Raw genomic sequence first — 27,829 nt, 5'->3', positions numbered from 1 at the left:
AATGAGTAAATGCAAAAGGCTAAAAACTAGTCTCTTTGATTCTAGTCTTGTCCTTTGTTATAATCAGAAATCTATGGTGGCCTCCCAATGGCCTACCTCCTTGTACAACTCCCTCCCCTTGAGTATGGCAGAAATCCGAAAATGATGGGATATCACTTCCATGATTCATTTATTGTCTTTTTTTTTTTTTAAATTTTTTTTTTCAAAGTTTATTTATTTTTGGGACAGAGAGAGACAGAGCATGAACGGGGGAGTGGCAGAGAGAGAGGGAGACACAGAATCGGAAACAGGCTCCAGGCTCTGAGCCATCAGCCCAGAGCCGGACGCGGGGCTCAAACTCACAGGCCGCGAGATCGTGACCTGGCTGAAGTCGGACGCTTAACCGACTGCGCCACCCAGGCGCCCCTCATTTATTGTCTTTAAGAAAATGATTATCTTCAGTGACCTTGAAAAAATTAGGTGTAGGTGAGCCCTTATAAGAGAGGGAAATCTTTCTGAAGGCAGAGACTCAAGGCATGAAGGAGGTTTGACACAGAGAAGATTCTGCTGCTGACTTTGGAGATTCTGTTGCTGCCATGTTGTATAAGATGAATGCAAAGGCCATTGGCAAGAAACTGGGAGCAACCTCTAGGAGCTGAAAGTACCTTCAGGCTGGCAATCAGTGAAGAAAAGGAGACCACAGTCTTATACTTACAAGGAACTAAATTCTGCCAATAACCCGAATGAGCTTTCAATCAGATTCTTTCCCAGAGAAAGATGGGATTGAAGTAGTGTCCCCTCCCTAAGGAAAGAAATGAAACGAAACAAAACAGAACAAAAACCTCAAGGCAACTTTGTTATACCTGTACATGACAACATCCCTCACAACCTTGTAATGTGAGACCGCTTAATCAGACTACATGTTTGTGTGTTACCATATATGGGAGACAAAGAAGTAAAATGTATATAAAAAAACTACACCACATGGTGTTTGGGGCTCAATTCTTTGGGTATGAACCCAACTGAGTTGTGCCAGCACATAAAGTTGCTTCCTGGAGAGAAAAGCCTCCGTGTCACGACTCTGCAAGAATCCTGCTACAGGAGACAGTTGGCCAATACCTGGAGTGAGAGACCCTGAGCAGAAAATCCATTTGAACCTTGCTGGGTTTCCTGATCCACGGAAACTGTGCCATAATAAGTGTGAGTTGTTTTAAAGCCTCTAGGTGTATGATTATTTGTTACAAGTCCAGAAAAACTAACTCTTCTTTCTCTGACATTCAGTTTTGATCATGCCATTACTCTGCCTTGGAGTCTTCATATTGTCTTCGTGATAAAATCCAGCTTAAAGATTTTTACAATCCTAATCAGCCCCCTCGCCTCATTGCCTGCCAGTTCGATGCAGTTCAATCCATTCCAGCCACGAGAAATGTGTGGAGGCCCCTGATGACACTATGCTTTCTCTTGCTTCACTTCTTTCTTGGACTTTGTAGGGGCCCCCTGTGGGCTGCCCCCAAATGTACCACAGTGACATACTGATTATTTTGAATTGAAGCTACTTGCGAAATAGCCGGTGTAAGGACACTTACACCCTTAGACCTCTGACCCCCTGAAAGCAGAAAATAAACCTCTCGTATGAAAAAATATCCTCCCTGTACTAAGAAGTAAAAAGACATCCTTATCACCAGAGATAAGGACTTTAAAGTCAAGAAAGCAGAAGAAATAGACCTTGGTATGTGTATGTGTGTTTACCAATCTATAGCTACCTGGCCCAAATTCCACTTAGAATTCCTTACTAATTAAAGTTCCCAAACATCTGTTTTCTTTAGCCCATCGAGTTCTCACAAATTGATTGTCTTTTTGTCTAAATTGTATAAAAACTGCCTGTTTTGTCATTTCTTTGAGTCTCAATTTTATTATTGGGCTTCCAGGCACACATAATAAAACTTTGTTTTTTCCTTCTGTCAATCTGTCTCCCTTCAGTTTAATTCCCAAACCATCTGGAAGAACCTTGGAGGAAAAGAAGGAAGTTTCTTCCTGACTATAACTTCATGTCTCAGTCTGAACTTTGCTTTGCTAGCTTTTACTAGTGCCCTAAGGCTAGGTGAGGCCACTGTCACTCCGGTCCCCAGGGGATCTTGTTTTTACTCCTCTTGCAGCATTTGGAACACTAATATACCTGTCTGTGTACCTGACCATCTCCCTGATTGCACAGCATACGATTTGAGGGCATTATTTTTATCTTACTCAGCATTATCCTTCTCCAGGGTCTAAGCCCTTGTTGAATGACTGAATGTGTAAATGGGAAAAGAAGCTGTGCACTGCCTTATAAATGAATTAGGGAAGAGCCAAATTTTCATCTGTGTGTTCCAGTGTAGAAAGATGGTTTTAAATACCAGCCAGTGCTGCCGCTCTGTTAGCTGAATTAACTTGCACACTTAAGTTTCATTGGCATACTTTGAGAAATAAAGATACTAAGAGTGTTTACCGTGTTTGGAGAAGACACTAGGAAATGCGAGCAGTTTCACAGTGTCAAGCACATAGTAAAATGTGCAGAAATGTTGGCTATTGGTTTTATTGCAGTTTTTATTAATTATCATTTCCTGAGTGCCTACATGTGGGCTACAGAGGGGACCAAAGATCTTTCTCATGGGTTTGGCAGAAATCTTAGTTTCTTTTTCCTTTTCTCTGTCTCTTCCTCTCTAACAAGGAAAAAGAAACATAATGACGTTCTCATGCTGGCCACTGATTGCTGCTGAGTTTCACTTTCCTTTCTTTCAAACACAGATGCCACAGATCTCGGCAGAACCTTCTGTCTCCAAACTGTGGCTGCTGGATCCAGCTAAGACTACATTTAAGCTTCATCCAACTCTTAAAACCAGGTAAGTGATTTTTTTTGCCATCTGATGCTTCCTAGCTGTGTGTAAAGAAAATTGCCTGTTTTCCTTTCTTTGAAAATGAATTTCAGAGTGAAATGGCTGCTAATGATCATACTTTTCTCTTTCATTTGTTGTGTTTTTTAATGAAAAATTTAAATACAGGGAATGCTAGAGAGTAAGTTCTATCAGATTCTTAAGATGATTTATCTAATTAGAGTAGTTTTTTCCTCCTGAAAAAACAAAAGCATTACAGATAATGTTGAAGTTACCTGTGAATCTCTCCTATACTCCTTTCCCTTCCCTTCCTTGCCAGAGGCAAATATTATCCAGACTGCGGTATAATTATTGTTGTGCTTGTTTTTGTGCTTTTGCCACATATACCTCTGTATCTGAACATGATCTCTAGTATTGCTTTGTGTTAACAGTTTATATGAATGCTATCATACTAAGTGTATTGTTCTCAACTTGCTTAGTCTTTTGAGCTTTATTAAGGTTGATACAAATAGGCCTAGTTCAGTCACTTCAGTGCTCTTTAGTATTTCATTGTGTGAATATGCCAAAATTTGTATATCCAGGCTTCTAATTTATCCTAAACAAAGCTGCCATGAATATGCTTGCTCCTCAAAATGATATATGTCCATCAAAACAATGTGAATATTACTGAATCTCCATATTTGGGTCAACTTGGTATTGCTGGCCCCTTGTTGGATGTAAACTGCTATCTCATTATTGTTTAATTTACAGCTCTCTTTCTAGAATAGTTGAACATTTTTTTCATGTGTTTATAGTTGATTTGAGTTACCTCATCTGTGAATGTCTTCATATACTTTGACTACTTTTCCATTAGAGACAGTTTTTCCATTAGAGACAGTTTTTCCATTAGATGTGAGGTACACACACACACACACACACACACACGCACCGTGGAATATTACTCAGCCATAAAAAGAGATGAGATAAGCCATTTGCAATAGCATGGATAGATCTAGAGGGTATTATGGTACGTGAAATAAGTCAGAAAGAAAAGTGCCATCTGATTTCCCTTACATGTGGAATCTAGAAAAACAAAACAAATTAATAGAGTATGGGTTTATTTCTGTATTTTGCTTTTTCTCTTGGTTTTCTATCATGTTGTTTCATTTCCTGCTTTGTGTTTCTGATGAATGTGAGTCACTAAATCTAAAAACATTGTGGGGATAGTTTGAAGCTAGAAAAATGTTCTCTTCATCCAGACAAGATTTGTTTTTGCTCCTGCCTTACAACTAGAGGCACAGGCAATCTTCATGTATGTGAACCCACTCAGAGACTGAAATTACCAGGAGATGGAATTAGGTCTGTACATTTTTAGGCCACCCTTTTTTCTTCCCTGTAGCACTTCAGAATCCTTGCCCACAGCTTGGGAGGAAGATTGCCAACGCACCCTCTTTCTTGCACTATATTCCCCTAGCTCTGTGAGTCTAACAAAAGTTTTGCCTAACTTCTCAGCATCTCAGGCACCTCTTCTAAAGTTCACAGATGCTCCTCAGGGAAACGTGCTCCCAAATGCCAAGCTTCCCTCTCCGTCTTCACTTCTTTTCCAAATCTTAGCCAATGACATAGTTTCACTCCTTTGTTATCTCTTCAGTGCTTTCAAATATATATATTTACAGTTTAACCTGTGTTCTAGTTTTTGAAAGAATTGAAAGAATTGGCTCATGAAAGATGACTCATGGTCTATCCTGCCACTGTGGGACCTCCATGTCTATTAACTCCTCTCATATTTCAATTTCTTGCTCTGTGAACTGTTTTATGTATAAATTCCCCTTTCCTATCTTCTAATTCATGGGCTGGCAAACCATGACCTGTGTACCACCCACTTGTTTTTGTAAAAAAAAAACCTTATTGGCACATAATCATGTCCATTTGTTTACATATCATCTATGTTTTTGCATTACATTGGCAATGTTGAGTTAATTATGGCAGAGATTGTATGTTCCACAAAGCCTAAAATATTTATATCTGTCATTAAGAAAAAGTTAGCTGACCTGTGTTCTAATTTATTAATTTTAATTTTACTTTATTCTTTATTTAGTTGCCCATTTGTCTACTGACTTAAAAAATTTAATGATATTTTAATGATATTTTTTATTTCTAAATTATCTGGGTTTTTTTTTTCATATCTACCTACTATTGTTCTATCTCTGGTTTTTTTTTTTTGTGTGTGTGTGTGTGTTTTTTGTTTGTTTGTTTTGTTTTTTTACATTGTAATCCAACCAACATTTTTTTTTTTAATGAAATTTATTGACAAATTGGTTTCCATACAACACCCAGTGCTCATCCCAAAAGGTGCCCTCCTCAATACCCATCACCCACCCTCTCCTCCCTCCCACCCCCCATCAACCCTCAGTTTGTTCTCAGTTTTTAAGTCTCTTATGCTTTGGCTCTCTCCCATTCTAACCTCTTTTTTTTTTTTTTTTTTCCTTCCCCTCCCCCATGGGTTCCTGTTAAGTTTCTAGGATCCACATAAGAGTGAAACAATATGGTATCTGTCTTTCTCTGTATGGCTTATTTCACTTAGCATCACACTCTCCAGTTCCATCCACGTTGCTACAAAAGGCCATATTTCATTTTTTCTCATTGCCATGTAATATTCCATTGTGTATATAAACCACAATTTCTTTATCCATTCATCAGTTGATGGACATTTAGGCTCTTTCCATAATTTGGCTATTGTTGAGAGTGCTGCTATGAACATTGGGGTACAAGTGGCCCTATGCATCAGTACTCCTGTATCCCTTGGATAAATTCCTAGCAGTGCTATTGCTGGGTCATAGGGTAGGTCTATTTTTAATTTTCTGAGGAACCTCCACACTGCTTTCCAGAGCGGCTGCACCAATTTGCATTCCCACCAACAGTGCAAGAGGGTTCCCATTTCTCCACATCCTCTCCAACATCTATAGTCTCCTGATTTGTTCATTTTGGCCACTCTGACTGGCGTGAGGTGATACCTGAGTGTGGTTTTGATTTGTATTTCCCTGATAAGGAGTGACGCTGAACATCTTTTCATGTGCCTGTTGGCCATCCGGATGTCTTCTTTAGAGAAGTGTCTATTCATGTTTTCTGCCCATTTCTTCACTGGGTTATTTGTTTTTTGGGTGTGGAGTTTGGTGAGCTCTTTATAGATTTTGGATACTAGCCCTTTGTCCAATATGTCATTTGCGAATATCTTTTCCCATTCCGTTGGTTGCCTTTTAGTTTTGTTGGTTGTTTCCTTTGCTATGCAGAAGCTTTTTATCTTCATAAGGTCCCAGTAATTCACTTTTGCTTTTAATTCCCTTGCCTTTGGGGATGTGTCGAGTAAGAGATTGCTACGGCTGAGGTCAGAGAGGTCTTTTCCTGCTTTCTCCTCTAAGGTTTTGATGGTTTCCTGTCTCACATTTAGGTCCTTTATCCATTTTGAGTTTATTTTTGTGAATGGTGTGAGAAAGTGGTCTAGTTTCAACCTTCTGCATGTTGCTGTCCAGTTCTCCCAGCACCATTTGTTAAAGAGGCTGTCTTTTTTCCATTGGATGTTCTTTCCTGCTTTGTCAAAGATGAGTTGGCCATACGTTTGTGGGTCTAGTTCTGGGGTTTCTATTCTATTCCATTGGTCTATGTGTCTGTTTTGGTGCCAATACCATGCTGTCTTGATGATGACAGCTTTGTAGTAGAGGCTAAAGTCTGGGATTGTGATGCCTCCTGCTTTGGTCTTCTTCTTCAAAATTCCTTTGGCTATTCGGGGCCTTTTGTGGTTCCATATGAATTTTAGGATTGCTTGTTCTAGTTTCAGGAAGAATGCTGGTGCAATTTTGATTGGGATTGCATTGAATGTGTAGATAGCTTTGGGTAGTATTGACATTTTGACAATATTTATTTTTCCAATCCATGAGCAGGGAATGTCTTTCCATTTCTTTAAATCTTCTTCAATTTCCTTCATAAGCTTTCTATAGTTTTCAGCATACAGATCCTTTACATCTTTGGTTAGATTTATTCCTAGGTATTTTATGCTTCTTGGTGCAATTGTGAATGGGATCAGTTTCTTTATTTGTCTTTCTGTTGCTTCATTGTTAGTGTATAAGAATGCAACTGATTTCTGTACATTGATTTTGTATCCTGCAACTTTGCTGAATTCCTGTATCAGTTCTAGCAGACTTTTGGTGGAGTCTATCGGATTTTCCATGTATAATATCATGTCATCTGCAAAAAGCGAAAGCTTGACTTCATCTTTGCCAATTTTGATGCCTTGATTTCCTTTTGTTGTCTGATTGCTGATGCTAGAACTTCCAGCACTATGTTAAACAGCAGCGGTGAGAGTGGGCATCCTTGTCGTGTTCCTGATCTCAGGGAAAAAGCTCTCAGTTTTTCCCCGTTGAGGATGATGTTAGCTGTGGGCTTTTCATAAATGGCTTTTATGATCTTTAAGTATGTTCCTTCTATCCCGACTTTCTCAAGGGTTTTTATTAAGAAAGGGTGCTGGATTTTGTCGAAGGCCTTTTCTGCATCGATTGACAGGATCATATGGTTCTTCTCTTTTTTTTTGTTAATGTGATGTATCACGTTGATTGATTTGCGAATGTTGAACCAGCCCTGCATTCCAGGAATGAATCCCACTTGATCATGGTGAATAATTCTTTTTATATGCCGTTGAATTCGATTTGCTAGTATCTTATTGAGAATTTTTGCCTCCATATTCATCAGGGATATTGGCCTGTAGTTCTCTTTTTTTACTGGGTCTCTGTCTGGTTTAGGAATCAAAGTAATACTGGCTTCATAGAATGAGTCTGGAAGTTTTCCTTCCCTTTCTATTTCTTGGAATAGCTTGAGAAGGATAGGTATTATCTCTGCTTGAAACGTCTGGTAGAACTCCCCTGGGAAGCCATCTGGTCCTGGACTCTTATTTGTTGGGAGATTTTTGATAACCGATTCAATTTCTTCGCTGGTTATGGGTCTGTTCAAGCTTTCTATTTCCTCCTGATTGAGTTTTGGAAGAGTGTGGGTGTTCAGGAATTTGTCCATTTCTTCCAGGTTGTCCAATTTGTTGGCATATAATTTTTCATAGTATTCCCTGATAATTGTTTGTATCTCTGAGGGATTGGTTGTAATAATTCCATTTTCATTCATGATTTTATCTATTTGGGTCATCTCCCTTTTCTTTTTGAGAAGCCTGGCTAGAGGTTTGTCAATTTTGTTTATTTTTTCAAAAAACCAACTCTTGGTTTCGTTGATCTGCTCTACAGTTTTTTTAGTTTCTATATTGTTTATTTCTGCTCTGATCTTTATTATTTCTCTTCTTCTGATGGGCTTAGGCTGCCTTTGCTGTTCTGCTTCTAGTTCCTTTAGGTGTGCTGTTAGATTTTGTATTTGGGATTTTTCTTGTTTCTTGAGATAGGCCTGGATGGCAATGTATTTTCCTCTCAGGACTGCCTTTGCTGCGTCCCAAAGCATTTGGATTGTTGTATTTTCATTTTCGTTTGTTTCCATATATTTTTTAATTTCTTCTCTAATTGTCTGGTTGACCCACTCATTCGTTAGTAGGGTGTTCTTTAACCTCCATGCTTTTGGAGGTTTTCCAGACTTTTTTCTGTGGTTGATTTCAAGCTTCATAGCATTGTGGTCTGAAAGTAAGCATGGTATAATTTCAATTCTTGTAAACTTATGAAGGGCTGTTTTGTGACCCAGTATATGGTCTATCTTGGAGAATGTTCCATGTGCACTCGAGAAGAAAGTATATTCTGTTGCTTTGGGATGCAGAGTTCTAAATATATCTGTCAAGTCTATCTGATCCAATGTCTCATTCAGGGCCCTTGTTTCTTTATTGACCGTGTGTCTAGATGATCTATCCATTTCTGTAAGTGGGGTGTTAAAGTCCCCTGCAATTACCACATTCTTATCAATAAGGTTGCTTATGTTTATGAGTAATTGTTTTATATATTTGGGGGCTCCGGTATTCGGTGCATAGACATTTATAATTGTTAGCTCTTCCTGATGGATAGACCCTGTAACTATTATATAATGTCTTCATCTCTTGTTACAGCCTTCAATTTAAAGTCTAGTTTGTCTGATATAAGTATGGCTACTCCAGCTTTCTTTTGGCTTCCAGTCGCATGATAAATAGTTCTCCATCCCCTCACTCTCAATCTAAAGGTGTCCTCAGGTCTAAAATGAGTCTCTTGTAGACAGCAAATAGATGGGTCTTGGTTTTTTATCCATTCTGATACCCTATGTCTTTTGGTTGGCGCATTTAATCCATTTACATTCAGTGTTATTATAGAAAGATACGGGTTTAGAGTCATTGTGATGTCTGTATGTTTTATGCTTATAGTGATGTCTCTGGGACTTTGTCTCACAGGGTCCCCCTTAGGATCTCTTGTAGGGCTGGTTTAGTGGTGACAAATTCCTTCAGTTTTTGTTTGTTTGGGAAGACCTTTATCTCTCCTTCTATTCTAAATGACAGACTTGCTGGATAAAGGATTCTTGGCTGCATATTTTTTCTGTCTAGCACCCTGAAAATCTCGTGCCAATTCTTTCTGGCCTGCCAAGTTTCAAAAGAGAGATCAGTCACGAGTCTTATAGGTCTCCCTTTATATGTGAGGGCACGTTTACCCCTTGCTGCTTTCAGAATTTTCTCTTTATCCTTGTATTTTGCCAATTTCACTATGATATGTTGTGCAGAAGATCGATTCAAGTTACGTCTGAAGGGAGTTCTCTGTGCCTCTTGGATTTCAATGCCTTTTTCCTTCCCCAGTTCAGGGAAGTTCTCAGCTATTATTTCTTCAAGTACCCCTTCAGCACCTTTCCCTCTCTCTTCCTCCTCTGGGATACCAATTATGCGTATATTATTTCTTTTTAGTGTATCACTTAATTCTCTAATTTTCCCCTCATACTCCTGGATTTTTTTATCTCTCTTTTTCTCAGCTTCCTCTTTTTCCATAACTTTATCTTCTAGTTCACCTATTCTCTCCTCTGCCTCTTCAAGCCGAGCTGTGGTGGTTTCCATTTTGTTATGCATTTCGTTTAAAGCGTTTTTCAGCTCCTCGTGACTGTTCCTTAGTCCCTTGATCTCTGTAGCAAGAGATTCTCTGCTGTCCTGTATACTGTTTTCAAGCCCAGCGATTAATTTTATGACTATTATTCTAAATTCACTTTCTGTTATGTTATTTAAGTCCTTTTTGATCAGCTCATTAGCTGTTGTTATTTCCTGGAGATTCTTCTGAGGGGAATTCTTCCGCTTGGTCATTTTGGATAGTCCCTGACGTGGTGAGGACCTGCAGGGCACTTCCCCTGTGCTGTGGTATATAACTGGAGTTGGTGGGTGGGGCCGCAGTCAGACCTGATGTCTGCCCCCAGCCCACCGCTGGGGCCACAGTCAGACTGGTGTGTGCCTTCTCTGCCCCTCTCCTAGGGGTGGGATTCACTGTGGGGTGGTGTGGCTCGTCTGGGCTACTTGCACCCTGCCAGGCTTGTGATGCTGGGGATCTGGCGTATTAGCTGGGGTGGGTAGGCAAGGTGCTCGGGGGCAGGAGGGGCAGGCTTAGATCGCTTCTCCTTAGGTGATCCACTTCAGGAGGGGCCCTGTGGCAGCAGGAGGGAGTCAGATCCGCTGCCGGAGGTTTGGCTCCGCAGAAGCGCAGAGTTGGGTGTTTGCGCCCAACCAACATGTTTTAATTGGGTCGGAGAAAAAAATAATGCACTGGAACTAGAAGAAGCAGAAATCTGTACTTTAAGCCACTGTGGTATACTAACTAGTCTCTCAACCTATTATTGTTTTTCTATCAGATACAGAAAATCATGGCAGTGACAACGAGATTGACATGGAATGAGGAGAAAAGTCTGCAAAAGCTGCTTGGAAACGTTTCCTTGAGACTTCTTCATAAGTCTAGTGTCCATGGACATACAACTTTTAGTTTGCTTGATAGGTGCCAGCTTCAGGGATCTACTATAACAATTCTTTACTTTTATGACAAGATTATTGGGGTCTTTATACCTGGGCATTATCCTGCACCAGGTAAAGAGTTTAGAGAGCCAATCCCCTCCTTCTGTTTTTCATTTCAAAGGAATAAAGCTACAGAAATGGCAATTGCAGTTCTAGAGGCAGAAGTGAAAATTGCTTCTGGGCAACTGACATTTTGTTCCTTTGATCAAGAGATGTTCTGTATAGATTCAAGCAAAACCAAACTTTCTATACATCCTTCGTTAAGCTCTGAATTAGGAGTACATATCTCCTCTGACCTCACTTATTTGGAAAATGAAGTCTTTCGAGTTGAAGGTATGTTAAATGAGATAATCCTACATTCTGGTTCTAGTCTTTCTTTGTATTTGTTGGTCATCACTGAGCTACAAGAACAAGGATAAATGAGAGGAACAGTCAGGTTTCATGCCATCAAATTACTGTTTCATAAACTTCAAAATGTAACCTGGGAAGCATAAAGGTTATGATGTATTACCCAGAAGGTGTAGACAGCTTTGAACAGAGTCAGTTGAGGAGTGGAAGTGGAGAGATGGAGATGGAAAGTGAGTGATAGCGGGGGTTTGTTTTGATATATGACCCCTTTTGGGTCAGCTCTAGGACCTCTGGGTATACTTATGTGAGAGTTTGCAGAGTGAGTTAATTATCCTCCCTAGAAGGGGGGTAATTTTCCTTTCTCTCTTCACTAGGTTACCAACACTAACTCCTAACTGGACAGCTCGGCCCTGGTTTATATAAGCAGACTTGCTGCCCCACTGAAAAGGTTGATTTGGCATATTTAGCAAGACAAGTTAAAAACCTTATTATGCTATGTTTATTTCCTACAGGAATTAAGGATGATACAACCTATATGCACAAGGTAACAAGAGCCTCAAAGTAAGTTAGGTTTTTGGACTATTACTTTATTTAGAACACTTCTATAAATGACATTGGAAATTAAATAATAAAATAAAAAAAATATAACTTGGGTGATAAAAATGAATTATAATATTATTTAAATAATATGTTTGAGGCAATTTACAGCAACAGCAAAAATAGAATGACTACCAACTGTGAACCTTTAAAAATCTACCTGACAGCAATTTGACTTTCTTTTTCACTTGAGCTGGCTAGATCCAAAGTTTTCCAGACAGAAATTTCTAGATGGCTATTTCAGATAATTCCTTTGAAACCTTTCCTTGGGAATAAAGTTTTGGGGGAATTTCAGTAAGTTTTAAAAGCAAACCTCCGGGGCACCTGGGTGGCTCAGTCGGTTAAGCGTCCGACTTCGGCTCAGGTCATGATCTCGCAGTTCATGAGTTCAAGCCCCGCGTCGGGCTCTGTGCTGACAGCTCAGAGCCTGGAGCCTGTTTCAGATTCTGTGTCTCCTTCTCTCTGACCCTCCCCCATTCATGCTCTGTCTCTCTCTGTCTCAAAAATAAATAAACATTAAAAAAATAAAAAAGATAAAAGCAAACCTCCTTTCCCCAATTTATAAATATCTGTATTGTATATATTTTATTTCTCCTTAATATAATATTATTACTGAAATAACACACATCTTCAGTGTTGCTGATATTTCTCTGACTTGTGTTGTCAAGGCTAATAGTTTAACAGTGATTTGGTTGCTGGTTAATGTTTAGCTTTATTAAGATATAGATAAATGCATTTTCTTCAAGCACAAAATGTGTAACCATAGACCATTTCACATCAGATGAGAGATGGGCATTAATACCCAAATAATACATAAGTAATTACAAAATACTTGTAAAAGGAAGGAAAAAAGGTCCAGGAGAATTGTGCTGTTGTTCCTCTGGGGGTGTGGCTGTTTTAAGTTCTGCATGTTATTTCACAGGCAGAGGAATCGGCTTCTAGCAGAGCTCAGAGCCTTCAAGCCCAAAGTAGACGTGATTTCAGAAATTTGTATTCTCTTGCTGGGTCCAGTTGGATCTGGAAAGTCTAGTTTTATCAATTCAGTGAAGTCTGTTTTCCAAGGCCGTCTGACTCGCCAAGCCATAGTGGGGTCTGATGACACCAGCATTACTGAACAGGTAAGTTACTCAAGGGTTTCCTGCGGGTTTTGTTTTATTGATTACAATTATTAGATTTGTTCATTTCTTTGCCATTCTCTAGGAATGTTAACCTTCTCACCTACAAGCAATTAAATGCTAAATCAAATGTAAAACAGGAGTAAAAGTTGAATCTGAATTGCCTCCATTGAGTTGTGTTTTACTGAGAGGCTTTTCATTTTTATGCACGCAAGAAGCACTTATATTTAGAATGCTTAAACTTGTAGAATACAACCCTAAAATTTAAAAAAAACTTTGTGTAAGTCCTTGTCTGTTATATAACAAATGTGTTTTTACTTATGTCCCGTATGGTTTTACCTGGATTGAAATTCTTTTCTCTTTTTTTTGTAATAAAATGATGAAACACTTTTCCATTTTACAAAACCATTTTATAAGAAATGATCATGAAAAGCAAGGCAACAATTCACTTTGGTGAGTCAACCTTCAAAGGGTAAATCTAACAGTGCTCCTGTGAACACAATCCTATTTGTAAACAAACAGGAGTACTAATACCATTTTTAAAACTGTTACTCCAAAGACCTACAAATTATTGTGGAAAAACTCTCCCATTCTGTGCTTCTCAATGTTATACAATCAAACAAAAAAAATTAAGGGGAATGAATAGGACATTTCATAATTAAACTGTATTTTTCCGGGATTGCTACAACCTAATATTGTTATCTTCTGATTGGAAATGTGCTGTGCACCGTCAGTACAAAATTTTGCATCGGACAGACGTGGCTCATTTTAGTTTTGTGTCACATTTAATAACTGAAAGCATTTTGTATGATTTTCAAGAAACACATTTTATTTCTTGAGGTTGGCTAGATTCTATCTACTTGGCTGGCTTTATCTTGATGTATTAGTCTAGCCTCAAAAGCCAAAGCAAGATACGGCAACAGCAGTTCTATACACTAAGCATTGATGGAAATGTTTCTGTTAAATACTGTGTTGGCAGTAAAGACCTAACTACAAATAACTGGTCTTATTACTCAGGGATTTCAGTGTAGATAATAAACAAATAAGTACTATTCACTGTGATAGATGCTGTAGTAGAGGTACTCACCAGGACAGGATTCATCTCCTTCCTTTTCACATTACTTTAAGAGAAGATGTAGATCCTGAAGTCCAAATGAAATGCAAATACTACTATATAAACTGAAGGAATACAGGACAGAATATTTATCAAGGAAACAATGTATTTTTTAAATGATTTATTTCTTATTTTGAGAGAGAGAGAGAAGAGAGGAAAGGAGAGAGAGAGAGAGAGAGAGAGAGAGAGAGAGAGAGAGAGAGAAAGATCTCAAGCAGGCTCTGTGCTGACAGTGCAGAGCCTGAAGCAGAGCTCAGTCTCAGCAACCTTGAGATCATGACCCGAGCCCAAATTAAGAATCAGATGCTTAACTGACTGAGACACACGGGCGTCCCAAGGAAGCAGGAGTTTATTGCTCAGGGACCCTTCTCTTTGAAGAACTCAATTTGTGAAGGAAACAGATTAATGAAAACTATGAATGTGCCTACTGATACTAAAATTACACAGTGCACTTTAAGTATGTGACTCTACTGCTTTGTGTAATTCCTTTCCAGTGGAGGCACCAGTAAAGTCCCATTTACTTAGATCAAAATATCCAGTGGTATTGCTCCTAGGCATTGGACTTATGGACCAATGGGAGCTTTTGACTTCATTACAGATTACTATAGGTCATAGAGGGGTTCTCTGCTTCCTGGTTGGAATGGGAGAATTGTGATTCAAATTGTTGTTTGGTATCTCGGAGTTAGCATTTTTCTTTGTGATTCTGCCTAAATCTTCCATAGTTGTGCCTATTTGGAAGTATATTTGACCAGTAAAGATTTTTCAGGGTTCCGAGAAATACTCTTGGTATCAGATTGAGTGTGTTTATTAAGGAAAGACGATTTGTTAAAGCAGAGCTTCCCAAGGTGAGGTTTGTAGACCCCTGAGTGTCCCTGAGAGAATTTTATGGGGTCTGTGAGTTTAACATTATTTTCATAATAATACTAAGATGGTTTTGCTTTTTGTAGGGTATGGACATTTGAACTTATCATACAAATGTAGTTTTTTTTTTAAATTTTTTTTTCCAACGTTTTTATTTATTTTTGGGACAGAGAGAGACAGCATGAACGGGGGAGGGGCAGAGAGAGAGGGAGACACAGAATCAGAAACAGGCTCCAGGCTCTGAGCCATCAGCCCAGAGCCTGACGCGGGGCTCGAGCTCACGGACCGAGAGATCGTGACCTGGCTGAAGTCGGACGCTTAACTGCGCCACCCAGGCGCCCCCATACAAATGTAGTTTTATTTGTTGCCTGGCACCTTTGCACAAATCAAGTAATGGCACCAAACACTGTTAGTAATCATTGTATTCCTTTCTACCACTCAGCTTGCAGGAAAAACAAACAAAATGCTTTCACTTAAGAATGTAACTGATGAATAAGTAACATGGATTTTATTTAAACTCAGCTTTTGAGAACACATTATTTTAATATTTTGTGTGATGAAATGGGAAGTACATATAAAGGGTTTCTAAGGCATGCCAAAATGTGGTGGTTGCTGAGCAAAGACACTGGTGCAATTGAGTTGTGAGCTGAACTTTTCTCAGGTAACATCATTTTTAATTGAGAAGACAATTGGCAGGCTTGCTTATTCATACGTAGCTATTCAGTAGAAATTCATGGAAAATGCACTAACTGAGCATATCACTTCAAGAAAAACAACCAACCAACGATGTTTGTTGCCAATGGTAACATTTGAGTTTTAAAGAAAATTAGAACTTTGAGCAGCTTGTATCCACCATTTTGAGCTTCATAACTTCCTAAGACTTAAAGACTTATCTGGTAAGATTAGCGGTGCTAGTAAAAAGTATGATGTTTTAATATTGTCCAGGGAAATGTGCCAATATTTGGAAGATCTAGGTAAGCCAGTGAACCAATATTTTCAAATAAACAAATGCATTGGGTTACTAAGCCATGCATGGATACAAAGTGTATTCAAAGTGTAGGATAGATCAATGAATTTAATGTAACTGAGTATGAAAATATCACAGATTCCACATTACAGCTAACCTTTGAGAAATGATCACTTGTTGAGCTTTGGTGCATTATTAATGAGGAATATCCACAATTTTCTGAAAGCTGTTAAATTAAATACTCTCTCCTTTTCTTACTACATATATACACGTGAGACTAGGTTTTCTTCATATACTTCAACCAAAATGATCTATCACAAAAGACTGAATTCAGAGGCAGGTATGAGAATTCTGCTATCTTCTATTAATCCAGATACTAAAGAGCATTGTAAAAACTAAATTGATCCTGCTGTTTTTAATATTTTTTTGGAAAGTAATTTTTTTGTAAAAATGTTATTTGGGTTAACATGCAATAAATTCATAATTGTACTTTAAAATGATTTAAGAAATATTTAAAATTATTTCAGTTTCAGCTTCTAGTATGTTAAATGTCAGTAGATATGATCTACATAAATAAAGATCTCTTTATTTATTCTCAGTAATTTTTAAGAGTATCAGGTGATCCTGAGACTAAAATGTTTGAGGACCACAGTGTTAGATATTAACCACCCTGTGTTCTTCCTATTGTCATGTCTTGAATGCTTGTTGAAGAACGAATTTTTACATTTGATATACTTTGTTTTATAGTATAGGATTTATTCCGTTAAAGATGGGAAAGATGGCAAATATCTGCCATTTATGTTGTGTGACTCCATGGGGCTACATGAGGAAGAGGGAGTAGGATTGTGTGTGGATGATATACCCCACATCTTAAAAGGCTGTGTGTCAGACAGGTATGAGGTAAGAATTCTCCAATCTCGAAAACCTTTCAAATCATTTCCATCAATGCTCTTTGTTAAATTTTTACCCTATAAGGCAATTTCAACTGTTATAAGGTATTTTCAACATCAACCAACACTACTCTACTTTTAAATGAATAAATATTCATATAAGTAAAGTAGAAGAACTTATTTTCTATGGCATTAAAAAATATAGGCTGGGGTGCCTGATTGGTTCAGTTGGTAGAACTTAAGGCTCTTGAACTCAGGGTCATGATTTTGAGCCCCACATTGGGCACAAAGATTACTTAAAAAAATAAGGTAATCTCAAAAGAAAGAAATACAGTCAAAAGCAGTATTTTACTTATACAAATTTCAGAAAACGTTCAGGAAAAGATTGTTCCTATATCACTCTTTACAATAATGTAAAATAAGTAGAAAAGTAATAGTTTAACCTCATGCACTTTTTTGATCACTTAGACAAAATATTGGAACATTTAACCACTTTTTGTTTAAGTGTGATATTGTTATACTATAAGTACTTACATTTCACCACTTAAATGCTACCTAAATACCTACATCCAAAGGTTGGCTTTGCCAGTAATTAGATGTGTACTCATAATGAAGTTACATATATGTCTCTGCAAGTCTTACTTTTTTATGTGTGAAATGTAGGTAATAATAAAGCCCATTTTGTAGAGTGCCTGCAAAGATAAATGAGAGAATGTACTTTAAATGCTCAAAAAGTCAACCATTATTATCACCTTTCTTTTAGGCATTGGGTGTGATACAATCAGCCTCAATTTCTAAACGTGACTTCTGTTGCCGCTCAGTTGTGCTTGGTTGGAAACCTTAACTATGGACTCATATATTAAAAAAAGCATTATTAAAAACCTATTTTGTTACAGATGCTATGCTAATTGAAACACATAGTTAACTAGGAACGTAATTCTCATCCTCAAATTTACGGAAACATAAGATATAAGGAGGTGGAACAGAGCAGAGAGATTGGAGAACTTGTGAGCCTACTAACACCTTTGTTGTTCACAACAGAGAGGCAATCTACTCAGTTCAGCATTGAACATATAGTTAAAAAATAATGAACCTGTGCTCGCTTCGGCAGCACATATACTAAAATTGGAACGATACAGAGAAGATTAGCATGGCCCCTGCGCAAGGATGACACGCAAATTCGTGAAGTGTTCCATATTTTTTTGTTGTATGGAAACCAATTTGATAATAAATTTCATATATTGAAAAAAATTACTAGAAAAGCACAGAGGGAAATAAAGTTATTTGATATTATTCGAAAAAAAAATAATGAACCTAGCCCTGTACTGTAGTTTTAAATCTATTTTCTTAATCCTAGAAAGATTATCATTCTTGGTATGAAGATGTTAACTTGGAATTTGGGATTTTTCTTCTGTTTCTCTTTAGTTTCTTTTTCTCCTGTAAAATTAAAGAAATTATGTTATTTTATTTTTTTTAATTAATTTTTTTTAGTAATCTCTACACCCAACATGGGGCTCGAACTCATGACCCTGAAATCAAGTTGTGTGCTCTTTTTTTTTGTTTTTTTTAATGTTTATTTAGTTTTGAGAGAGAGAGAGAGACAGAGCTCGAGCTGGGGAGGGGCAGAGAGAGAGAGAGAGAGAGACGAAGACACAGAATCTGAAGCAGACTCCAGCTCTGAGCTGTCAGCACAGAGCCTGACGTGGGGCTCGAACTCATGAGCTGTGACATCATGACCTGAGCTGAAGTCAGATGCTGAACTGACTAAGCCACACAGGCACCCCTAATTTCATGCTCTTCTGAATGAGCTGAACAAGCACTCCTATAGCATTTTATTTTATTTTATTTTATTTTATTTTATTTTATTTTGAATGTTTATTTTATTTCTGAGAGAGTGTGTGAGCAGGGGAGTGGCAGAGACAGGGAGACAGAGGATCTGAAGTGGGTTTGGTGTTGACAGCAGAGAGCCTGATGTGGGGGTCGAACTCACAAACTTGCAAGATCATGACCTGAGCTGAAGTCTGAGGCTTAATGGACTGAGCCACCCAGGTGCCCCCTATGGCATTTTATTTTAAATGGCATTTCCCATCCCCCCTCCGTTTTTCTCCTCTATTCATTAGTCCATTTAAGTATGCAAAATATTTAAAGTCTTAAATGATGTGTAACCAATGTCAATGGTCATTTTTTTTTCTGGAGACTGGGATTTGAAATTAGCTTTTTAAAAAATATATTTATTTATTTATTTTGAGAGAGAGCGTGTGTGCGTGAGCACTCGTGCACACAGGAGTAGGGTAGGAGCAGAGGGAGAAGGAGAGAGAGAGAATCCCAAGCAGGCTCCATCCTGTCAGTGTGGAGCCCAACTGTGGGGCTCCACCTAAAAGACCATGAGATTATGACCTGAGCTGAAATCAAGAGTGGAACACTCACCTAGCTGAGTGACCCAGGAGCCTCTGAAGTTAACTTTTTAAACAAACATTGTTTGCATTTTTCTGAAATAGTTCCATTATGGATAATGTAAAGTATGGATACTTATAATTTTTGCCAAAACAATGAAGTGGTTTTTCTATACGAAAGATATAATAACATTACACTCATAGTGGAGAGGAAGTATGGAAGGGGGATTACTAATTAACCTGGGGAAAAAGTGGCTAGGGGGAGGAAAGTTTTGGGTTGGAGGTTAGTGGTAGTCGCATTTCAAGCATGGATGTGTTTTAATGAAGTCAGCAAAGACTTTCTAAATGTGACCTTACGTTTCTATAACAGTTTAGCCCCCATAAATCAATTACGCCAGACCATCCTATGTTCATCGCCTCTCCGTCACTGAAGGACAAGATTCACTGTGTGGCCTATGTCTTAGATATCAACTCTATCAGTTCTATCACCTCTAAGGAGGTGGCAAAGTTCAAAGAAGTTCAAAAAGAGGTCTTAAACTGTGGTGAGTCTCATTGTCCTTATTAAAAGAAACTTGTATTTTGAGGGGCACTTGGGTGGCTCACTTGGGTAAGTGTTCGACTTCCGCTCAGGTCATGATCTTGCAGTTTGTATGTTTGAGCCCCAAGTCAGGCTCTGTGCTGACAGCTCAGAGCCTGGAGCTTGCTTTAAATTCTGTCTCCCTCTGCCCCTTCCCCACTCGTGCTCTGTCTCTCTCTGTCTCTCAAAAATAAATTAAAACATTAAAAAAATTAAAACACCTTTTATTTTGAAATAATTATAGATTCACAGGAAATTGCAACGAGCATACAGAGAGGTCCTATGGACCCTTTACCGAATTTCCTGAGTCCTAGATTGGTTACTGGCAACAGCAGACAGAGATCATTTACATATTTTTTTGTCACGTGTGATTTTCCAGTGGCTTGATAGGCAAGTCACCTCCTCATATTACTTGACCTGACCAGGAAGATCAAAACCAGAAAATTGCCACTGTTATGTGTGTGTGTGTGTGTGTGTGTGTGTGTAGCCCTGTGTTGTTTTATCACATTTGTAGATTTAAAAGTAGTTAAGTGAGTCACCCTCATTTATGGTCTGGGTGCTTTTCAGTCTGTTGCTTTCTCACTGGATGTCAGGGCGACTGGGTTTGTGTGGGGCCCTTTAAGATTGGGATCTGTGTTGTTTATAATTCTGTGATTCCCCTGGTCTTAATCCCCATTGTTTTTCAAGACCAGACATTTTGTCTTTCTGGTGTCAGCCCCCAGCATTGGGGTGCCTGATGTGGGGCACAGTCCCTTCATTCCCTTGAGAAAGAGTTTGTATTTTTTTGGATCCCACCTGATTGTGAGGTCACTGCATCTGGAGTGGGATCCTGGGCAGTGTCTCTGCCTCTCATACCCTTCTGGATGCACTACTTTTGTGTTTTTTTGTTGTGGACATGCTAGTCTTCTAGTTCTTAGGTCCTTTTCAGAGGACAGTGATTCCATACGTAGCTGTAAATTTGTTGTGTCCATAGGCAGAAATGAGGTCAGGGTCTTCTTATGTTGCCATCTTTAACTCATCCTCCATGGGAATTTTAGAATTACCTTGTCTATTTCTACAAAAAATCTTGCTTGTAATTACATTACATTAACCACATGTATAATTACATTAACCACATGTATAACATTAACCACATGTATAACATTAACCACATGTATAAATTTTGGGGAGAATTGACATCTTTACTCTACTGAGTCTTCCAATCCATGAACATAATATGTCTCTCCATTTATTGAGATCTTTGATTTCTTTCACAAGTTCTCCACAGTTTTTGACATTCAAGTCCTGCACGTGGTTTATTAAATTTATACCTATGTATTTAATTTTTAAAAAATGATATCATATTTGAATTTTGGCTGCCAGATGCTTATTCCTGGTACATCAATTTACAATAGAATTTTGTATGTCAATCTTGTTTCTTGTGACCTTGCTGAACTCACCTATTAGTTCTACAAAAGTTTTTTTTTTATTCCTTGGGATTTTCATACCATCTTAAATAGGGATAATTTTGTTTTTAATCTGTATGCCTTTAATTTCCATTTCTTGTCATATTTTTCTGGCTAGAAGTTCCAGTACTGTGTTGAATATCAGTGGTGAGAGCACATACCCTTGTGGTGTTTTGATCTTATGGGGAAAGTATTCAGTGTTTCACCATTATGATATTAGCCATATATATATATATATATATATATATATATATATATATTTTTTTTTTTTTTTTTTTTTTTTTACAGTTGTGCTTTGTCAATTTGAGGAGGTTCTTTATTCCCAGTTTTCTGAGTTTTTTTTCCTTCTTGTCCTGAATGGATGTTGAATTTGATCAAATAATTTTTCTCCATAGATTGATATAATCATGAAAAAATTTTCCTCTTTATCTTCTTAATATGATGGGTTACATTGATTTTTGAATCTTGAGCCAGTCTTGTCTCCTTAGAATAAATCCCATGTATTATGAAACATATTTTTTCATATATTGCCAAATCCTATTTGATAATATTTTATTAAAAATTAGTGAAGGATATTGATTCATATTTTTTTTTTCCTGATGCTTTGTCAGGTTTTGGTGTCAGGGTAACACTGGCTTCATAAAATGAGTTGGGAAGTGTTCCTCTTCCATTTTCTTGAAAGGATTGTGAAGAATTGGTGTTAATTTCTCTGTAAATGTTTGGTAGAGTTTTCCATTGAAATCATCTGAGTCTGGAGATTTCTTTTTCAGGGGTTTTTAACAAACCAAAAATTTAATTTTAAAATAGTTACCAAGCTATTAATCTATGTCATATTAGGTGAGTTGGGATAGTTTGTAGACTTTAATTCATTTCATTCCATCTAAGTTGTCAAATTTATGTGGATAGAATTGTTCATAGCATTTCCTTATTATTCATTTTACATCTGTAGGGTCTGTAGGGATATCTCTGTGACCTTCCTGATATTGGTGATTTGTGTCTTTTCTTTTGTTTTTCTCTGTCACTATTTCTAAAGGTTTGTCAATTTTATTGTTCTTTTCAAGGAACCATGTTTTTGTTTCATTTATGTTTTAAATTGTTTTTCTGTTTTTAGTTTGTTCTTTGATTTCTGCTCCTTAGGGTTTCTTTCATCTTCTTGATTTGTATATAATCAGCTTTCTTTTTTTCTGGTTTTTAGAGGGGAGGGACCCCTTCCCTTCCCTTCCCTTTCCTTCCCTTCCCTTCCCTTCCCTTCCCTCCCCTCCCCTCCCCTCCCCTCCCCTCCCCTTCCCTTTCTTCCTTTCCCTCTTTTTCCCTTTTGTTCCTTTCTTTCCCTTTCTTTTCACCAGTTCCAATTAGCATTCCTTAGTTGTGCACTTCTCCAGCAGCCAATATAGGCTATTTGAAGTAAAAAGAAAGCCTAGAGAACTCACCACCATATTTTTCGTTGGATCCTGTGGTCCTTAGCTGATTTCTGTTATTTTGTTATTCTCTCCACATTTCAATGTTTGTGTTTGATTTATAAATAATGTCTAGTGTTTCTAGTTGTATTTAGAAGGAAGAATAGGGAAAAGTATATTGGCTCCATTTGGTCCAGAAGTGGGAGTCCTTTCACTGAATTCCAGGAAAAAAAAAGACCCAAATAAACACAACCAGAAATGAGATATTACAACTGATATCACAGTAACACAAATTATCATAAGAGACTACGATGAACAATTATACACAAACAAAATTAGAAGAAATGGATAAATTCCTAGAAGCATACAACCTTCTGTTGTATCCTTCATGAATCATGTATCCTTCATGAATCATGAAGAAATAGCAAATCTTGACAGACCAAATATGAGGAAGGATATTGAATCAGTAATCAAAAAACTCCCAACAGACAAAAGTCTAGAAACAGATGGCATCACTGGTGGATTCTACTGAACATTCAAATAAGAATTAATAGCAATCCTTCTCAAACTATTCCAAAAAGTAGAAGAGGAGGGAACTCTTTCAAACTCATTTTAGAAGATAAGCATTACCCTGATATCAAAACCAGGCAAGAACACCACAAGAAAAGAATATTACAGGCTAATATTCCTAATAAGCAGAAACATAAAAATCTTCAACAAAATATTAGCAAACTGAATTCAATGATAGATTAAAAGAATCATATACAATAAACAAGTGGGATTAATTCCAGAGATGTAAGGATGATTCAACATTCACATATCAATCAATGTGATACACTACATTAACAAAATGATGGATAAAATCATATCAATAGATGCAGAAAAATCATTTGACAAGCTCAACATCCACTTATGATAAAAACTCAACAAAGCGGGTAGAGAGGGAATATCTATATCATATATATGACTCATATATATGATTCACGTAAGGGGAAAATACTGAAAGCTCTTGTAAAGAACCTCAGGGACATTCTTGAATGGCATTTGGAAATCTTAGTTTTATAATATTTTTTCCTGGGGAAGCAGGTGTTAGTAAAAAGGCTTTTGATTCGGTTAGCTGCTGATTGGGAGAGGGCAAGAAGTCCTTAGTAGAACTGTGAAATCAGTGTGCTTTGTTTTTACAAATACTCTCACACAATCTTCACTTTCTGGGGTCTTTTTTGCTCTTCAATATCCAGCAACCACCCTGCCCCCCACCCCACCTTATCACTTTAAAACACACTATTTGGAATGGTAGATGATTGCAACATAGTGTGAATTCAGTTGCATTTAGAAATTATATCTCACTTTGGAAGAAAAGATCATTTCTCCTATTAGAAGAACTTCAGGTTCCATATTGACATTTACTGGGGACATTTCATTCTCTAAATATTCACCCCACAGAGAGTTGCTTTCACACATACTGAATTGCCTTGTTGACACGTTACTGTTTATGATACAAAATCACTGATTTATCTCTTTGATATAGGTACAGCACTTGTGGTCTTGCTTACTAAAATTGATAAGTGCAGTGAAATTCTTCAAGACAACTTTTTAAACATGAATAATTCTATGACATCCCAAAGCCAGGTAAAGAATATATTTCTAACCAGGCATTATTGTAATAGTGTTATATTGTGTGTGTGTGTGGGGGGGGTGTATGGGTGTGTGAGTGTGTGTGTGTGTGTGTGTGTGTGTGTGTGTTCACACTACAAATGTGAACAGGCAAATGAAGAAGTGGATCAATTGTCTGATTAATTCAAGTTTATGTCCTACTTTAAAATAATAATTATCTGCATTATAATTATATTCAGAAGATAATTTATCAAGCTATTGCTTTTTCAGTTTCTTTCTTGAATTATATTTGAATTTAGTCCTTTTTCAGATATGAGTTATGCTTAATAATTTTTCCACAGATAATAAAAGTCAGCAAAATGCTAGATATTCCTATTTATAATATCTTTATGGTTGAAAATTATGCATCAGAGTTGGAGCTGGACCCTTTAAAGGACACTCTGATCCTGTTTGTCCTGAGGCAGATGTTACGGATAGTGGATGACATTTTAGAGGATTTGCCTCTTGAAACAGGTAATCTGGCCCCTTTTCCACTCTTGTCATAAAGAGTTGGTATTTTTTGAAAATCCCTGAGTTCTACCTTATTGGGCGGCTGGTGCCCACTTGGTTGCTCTAGACCTGACAACCATGTTAAGATATGTGCTTTGTTTCTATTCTTTTCCTTTTGTTTTCAGGTAAAATTGTAGGAGTGTTCAGCTTTACATGTGACATCAGTTGCTTTGATTCTGATACTTGGCCCAAACCTGGATTGGCATGCCCTGGTTAGAGTCAGTCTCTGCTGACAGCCTCTTTATGACTTCTGCTTTCACTCATGTTTCACCTTCAGTCCCTGACAGCATCTAACTGACAGTTTCTTCTAGGACCTCAAGCTGAAAGGCCAATCCTGAGCACTGGTGGGCCAAGATATGCCCCACTGCAGACCACCCTCTGGATTCCTGCACTATTTATGATTTTAATTTCTGTGACACCTTTTAAACCTCCCCAGCAAAATTAACTGTCTCCTTATGTATTTGTCTATAGCTCTGTATTTAAAGCTCTATGTGAGTACTAATACATTGAAAAATAGTTTAAACATGATTACATGGATGTTTAGTTCCCTAAATAGATTGTGAGTTCTTCAAGAAGCAGGGTTTGGATTTTACGCACGTTTGTATGACAGAGTTTAGCACAGTGCCTGACAGGGAGTAAGCATGTTTGCCATTATGCATCCCTCCCAACTTCCCCAGAGTGATAACATGTACTTAAATTTTTCCTCCTTACAGGGAAGAAGGCTGGAAGAAAATGAAATGCCAGAGACAAGAAATGGACATAAAGGAGGGAGAATGTTTCATTTATCTCTGGATGAAGATATGAATTTAAGGGAATTAAAAAAAGCAAATATTTCTTAAGGACTTACGTGCTATTTCTGTGAAAAACAAACAAACAAAAACAAAGCTTGTTCCTTTAATGAACTCATGCCTGATTTTCATTAATTGAATTCCAAACCATCCTAGCCATGTCTCCCAAGTAGAGTGATCAAATGAGGCTACTTAGTAGTGCAAGGCAATAAGAAGGTTGTCTTTAAAAAATTTTTTTATGTTTATTTATTTTTGAGAGACAGAAAGAGAAAGAGCATGAGTGGGGGAGGGGTAGAGAGTGAGGGAGACACAGAATCCCAAACAGGCTCCATGCTCTGAGCTGTCAGCACAGAGCCCGACTCAGGGCTCAAACCCACCAACCATGAGATCATGACCTGAGCTAAAGTCCAGCACTAATGGACTGAGCCACCCAGGCACCTCAAGAAGGTTGTCTTATACAGGTATTCCCAAATGATTCTAAATTCCTCTGGGTAGCTGTGAAGTTAGGACTAGCAATAAATAAAAAAAGAATTTCTGAAGACAGGTTTTAGGTTTTTTTCTTCCATAAAACCCTAACTCTCTTCTCCAAATTTCTTAGTATTTTTCAGATGATATGCTTTGATTCAGTAGTTACCTATATTAAAGTAGTCGAATATACTTTTAGTCAGAATTACTGTCTTCTTTGGGAAGTCCTGGGTATTATCATGGCAAGAATTCCTTAGGGATAGTTGTGGAAAAACAACTATTTCCTGAAGCAAAGCTACAGGTGAAGTGGTGCTCAAATGAATGTTTGGTAGCATGATTCAGAGCAAGAGATGGATGGTATCTTTAAAAGAGACAGAGGAGGAGGATGGTGACAGATATTGAGGAGTATAGCCAGAAGTCGATGTTGGGAACAAAGAGTTCCAGCCGGGATAGTTACGACATGGACGTAGGGAGCAACGGGTCCAAAGAGTAGTATGTGTTCGTTTCCATGTAGTCACGATACAAACAAGCCACAGCTGTAATTGGGTAGAAGACTGAAGGTGATTGAAGACCCACCATTGTCCTTTACTGACTATAGGGCCATAACTCATCAATCTTCACGTGGAGTCAGCAAAAGTCTGGTCAGAGGAAGGTTTTGCTACATGCAGAAGTATATTCAAGATGGAACTTCCTTACTCTGTTTGAAGGGTAGTGTGGGATACCTCATGAAGGAGATGGGGACCCTGAAAGGAAGAAGAGTAATGGAGAGATCAAGAGAGATAAACAGAGACTTAACAGTGCAGGATTTTATACTGGAAAGTTGCTAGGAGAGTACATCTTAAATGTTCTCACCACATGTGCAAAAAAGGTAATTATTTGAGGCAATGGATGTTTTAACTAACCTTATTGTGGTAACCAGTTGCAATATATACATGTATCAAATCATTACACTGAACACCTTAAACTTACACAATGTTATATATTAATTATATTTTTTTCCCCTGGGGATTTTAATTTATTTATTTAGTATTAAAATCCACTGATTCTTGACTAACCCATGAAGTCTGAAACAATCAACTTTCCTGAGTCTTATTTCTTTATATATTTTTTCAATTTTAATTTTGGTTACTTTTTTTGTAGTTTCAAGCTTTTATTGAATTCCAGTTAGTTAACATATAGTGTACTAGTAATTTCAGGAGTAGAGTTTAGTGATGCATCACTTCCATACATCACCCAGTGCTCATCACAAGTGCCCTCTTTAACCCCCATCACCCAGTTAATGCATCGCCCCATCCACCTCCTCTCTAGCAACACTGTTTGTTATCTATATGTAAGAGTATATTTATACAATTATATCATAATAAAACTGGAAAGTAAGTAAAGGTGGCTGTTTCTGACAGAAGTTTGTAGCATTATACAAATTCACCCAGCATCCACCTTAATAAAATACCAAGAGTCGTTATGGTAGGTGATGTGTAAGCCTGTGTCTCTTTTAGAAAGCTAATTTTAAAGATTATCATGTTGCTTCTTCATAAAAAAGGCAGGCCCAGGGGCTCCTGGGTGGCTCAGTCGACTAAGCATCTGACTTCAGCTTAGGTCATGATCTCACCGTTCGTGAGTTTAAGCCCCATGTCGGGCTCTGTGATGACACCTCAGAGCCTGGCACCTGCTTCAGATTCTGTGTTCCTATCTCTCTGCCCCTTCCCTGCTCATGCTCTGTCTCTCTTTCTCTAAAAAATAAATAAACATTAAAAAAAATTTTAAAGGCCGTCCATATCTAATATGGCGAAATTGAGAGACTCAAGTAAGCCCCAGATGCTTCAGAGACCAGCTGAAGAGTAATCATCTTGAAGTGACAGAACTCATTTTAATGCTAAAGTCACTACTTGATAGCAAAGCTGGT

The 27,829-nt window shown here is 37.8% G+C and overlaps 1 protein-coding gene and 1 non-coding gene across 5 annotated transcripts; both read left to right on the top strand.

Annotated features, from left to right (window-relative positions):
* Nucleotides 1-2,736: 2,736 nt before the first annotated feature.
* IFI44L (interferon induced protein 44 like) lies at nucleotides 2,737-25,575 on the top strand. Of its 4 annotated transcripts, none has more exons than XR_007154941.1 (9): nucleotides 2,737-2,858; nucleotides 10,650-11,139; nucleotides 11,667-11,715; nucleotides 12,674-12,869; nucleotides 16,556-16,708; nucleotides 19,462-19,633; nucleotides 24,039-24,139; nucleotides 24,536-24,637; nucleotides 25,387-25,575. XR_007154941.1 is itself a non-coding variant. In XM_047872038.1 (9 exons), exons 2-9 carry the CDS (start codon nucleotides 10,662-10,664, stop codon nucleotides 25,407-25,409), a joined length of 1,344 nt encoding a protein of 447 aa, XP_047727994.1. In that variant the 5' UTR covers nucleotides 2,737-2,858; nucleotides 10,650-10,661; the 3' UTR covers nucleotides 25,410-25,575. The 4 variants fall into 4 exon arrangements, 3 of the variants coding, with proteins under 3 accessions (XP_047727994.1, XP_047727995.1, XP_047727996.1); XM_047872038.1 differs by having other exon boundaries at nucleotides 24,466-24,637; XM_047872039.1 differs by lacking the exons at nucleotides 2,737-2,858; nucleotides 10,650-11,139; nucleotides 11,667-11,715 and adding an exon at nucleotides 16,090-16,148 and having other exon boundaries at nucleotides 12,770-12,869; nucleotides 24,466-24,637.
* Nucleotides 17,794-17,900, top strand: LOC125174131 (U6 spliceosomal RNA). The gene has a single exon (XR_007155263.1). It is a non-coding gene; the product is annotated as a U6 spliceosomal RNA (small nuclear RNA).
* Nucleotides 25,576-27,829: the final 2,254 nt, after the last annotated feature.

Source organism: Prionailurus viverrinus, chromosome C1, assembly GCF_022837055.1.
Source record: "Prionailurus viverrinus isolate Anna chromosome C1, UM_Priviv_1.0, whole genome shotgun sequence".
In the NCBI taxonomy this organism is placed as follows: Eukaryota; Metazoa; Chordata; class Mammalia; order Carnivora; family Felidae; genus Prionailurus; species Prionailurus viverrinus.
The sequence above is the reverse complement of the archived record's forward strand: the minus strand, read 5'-3'. Positions and strand labels throughout refer to the sequence as shown.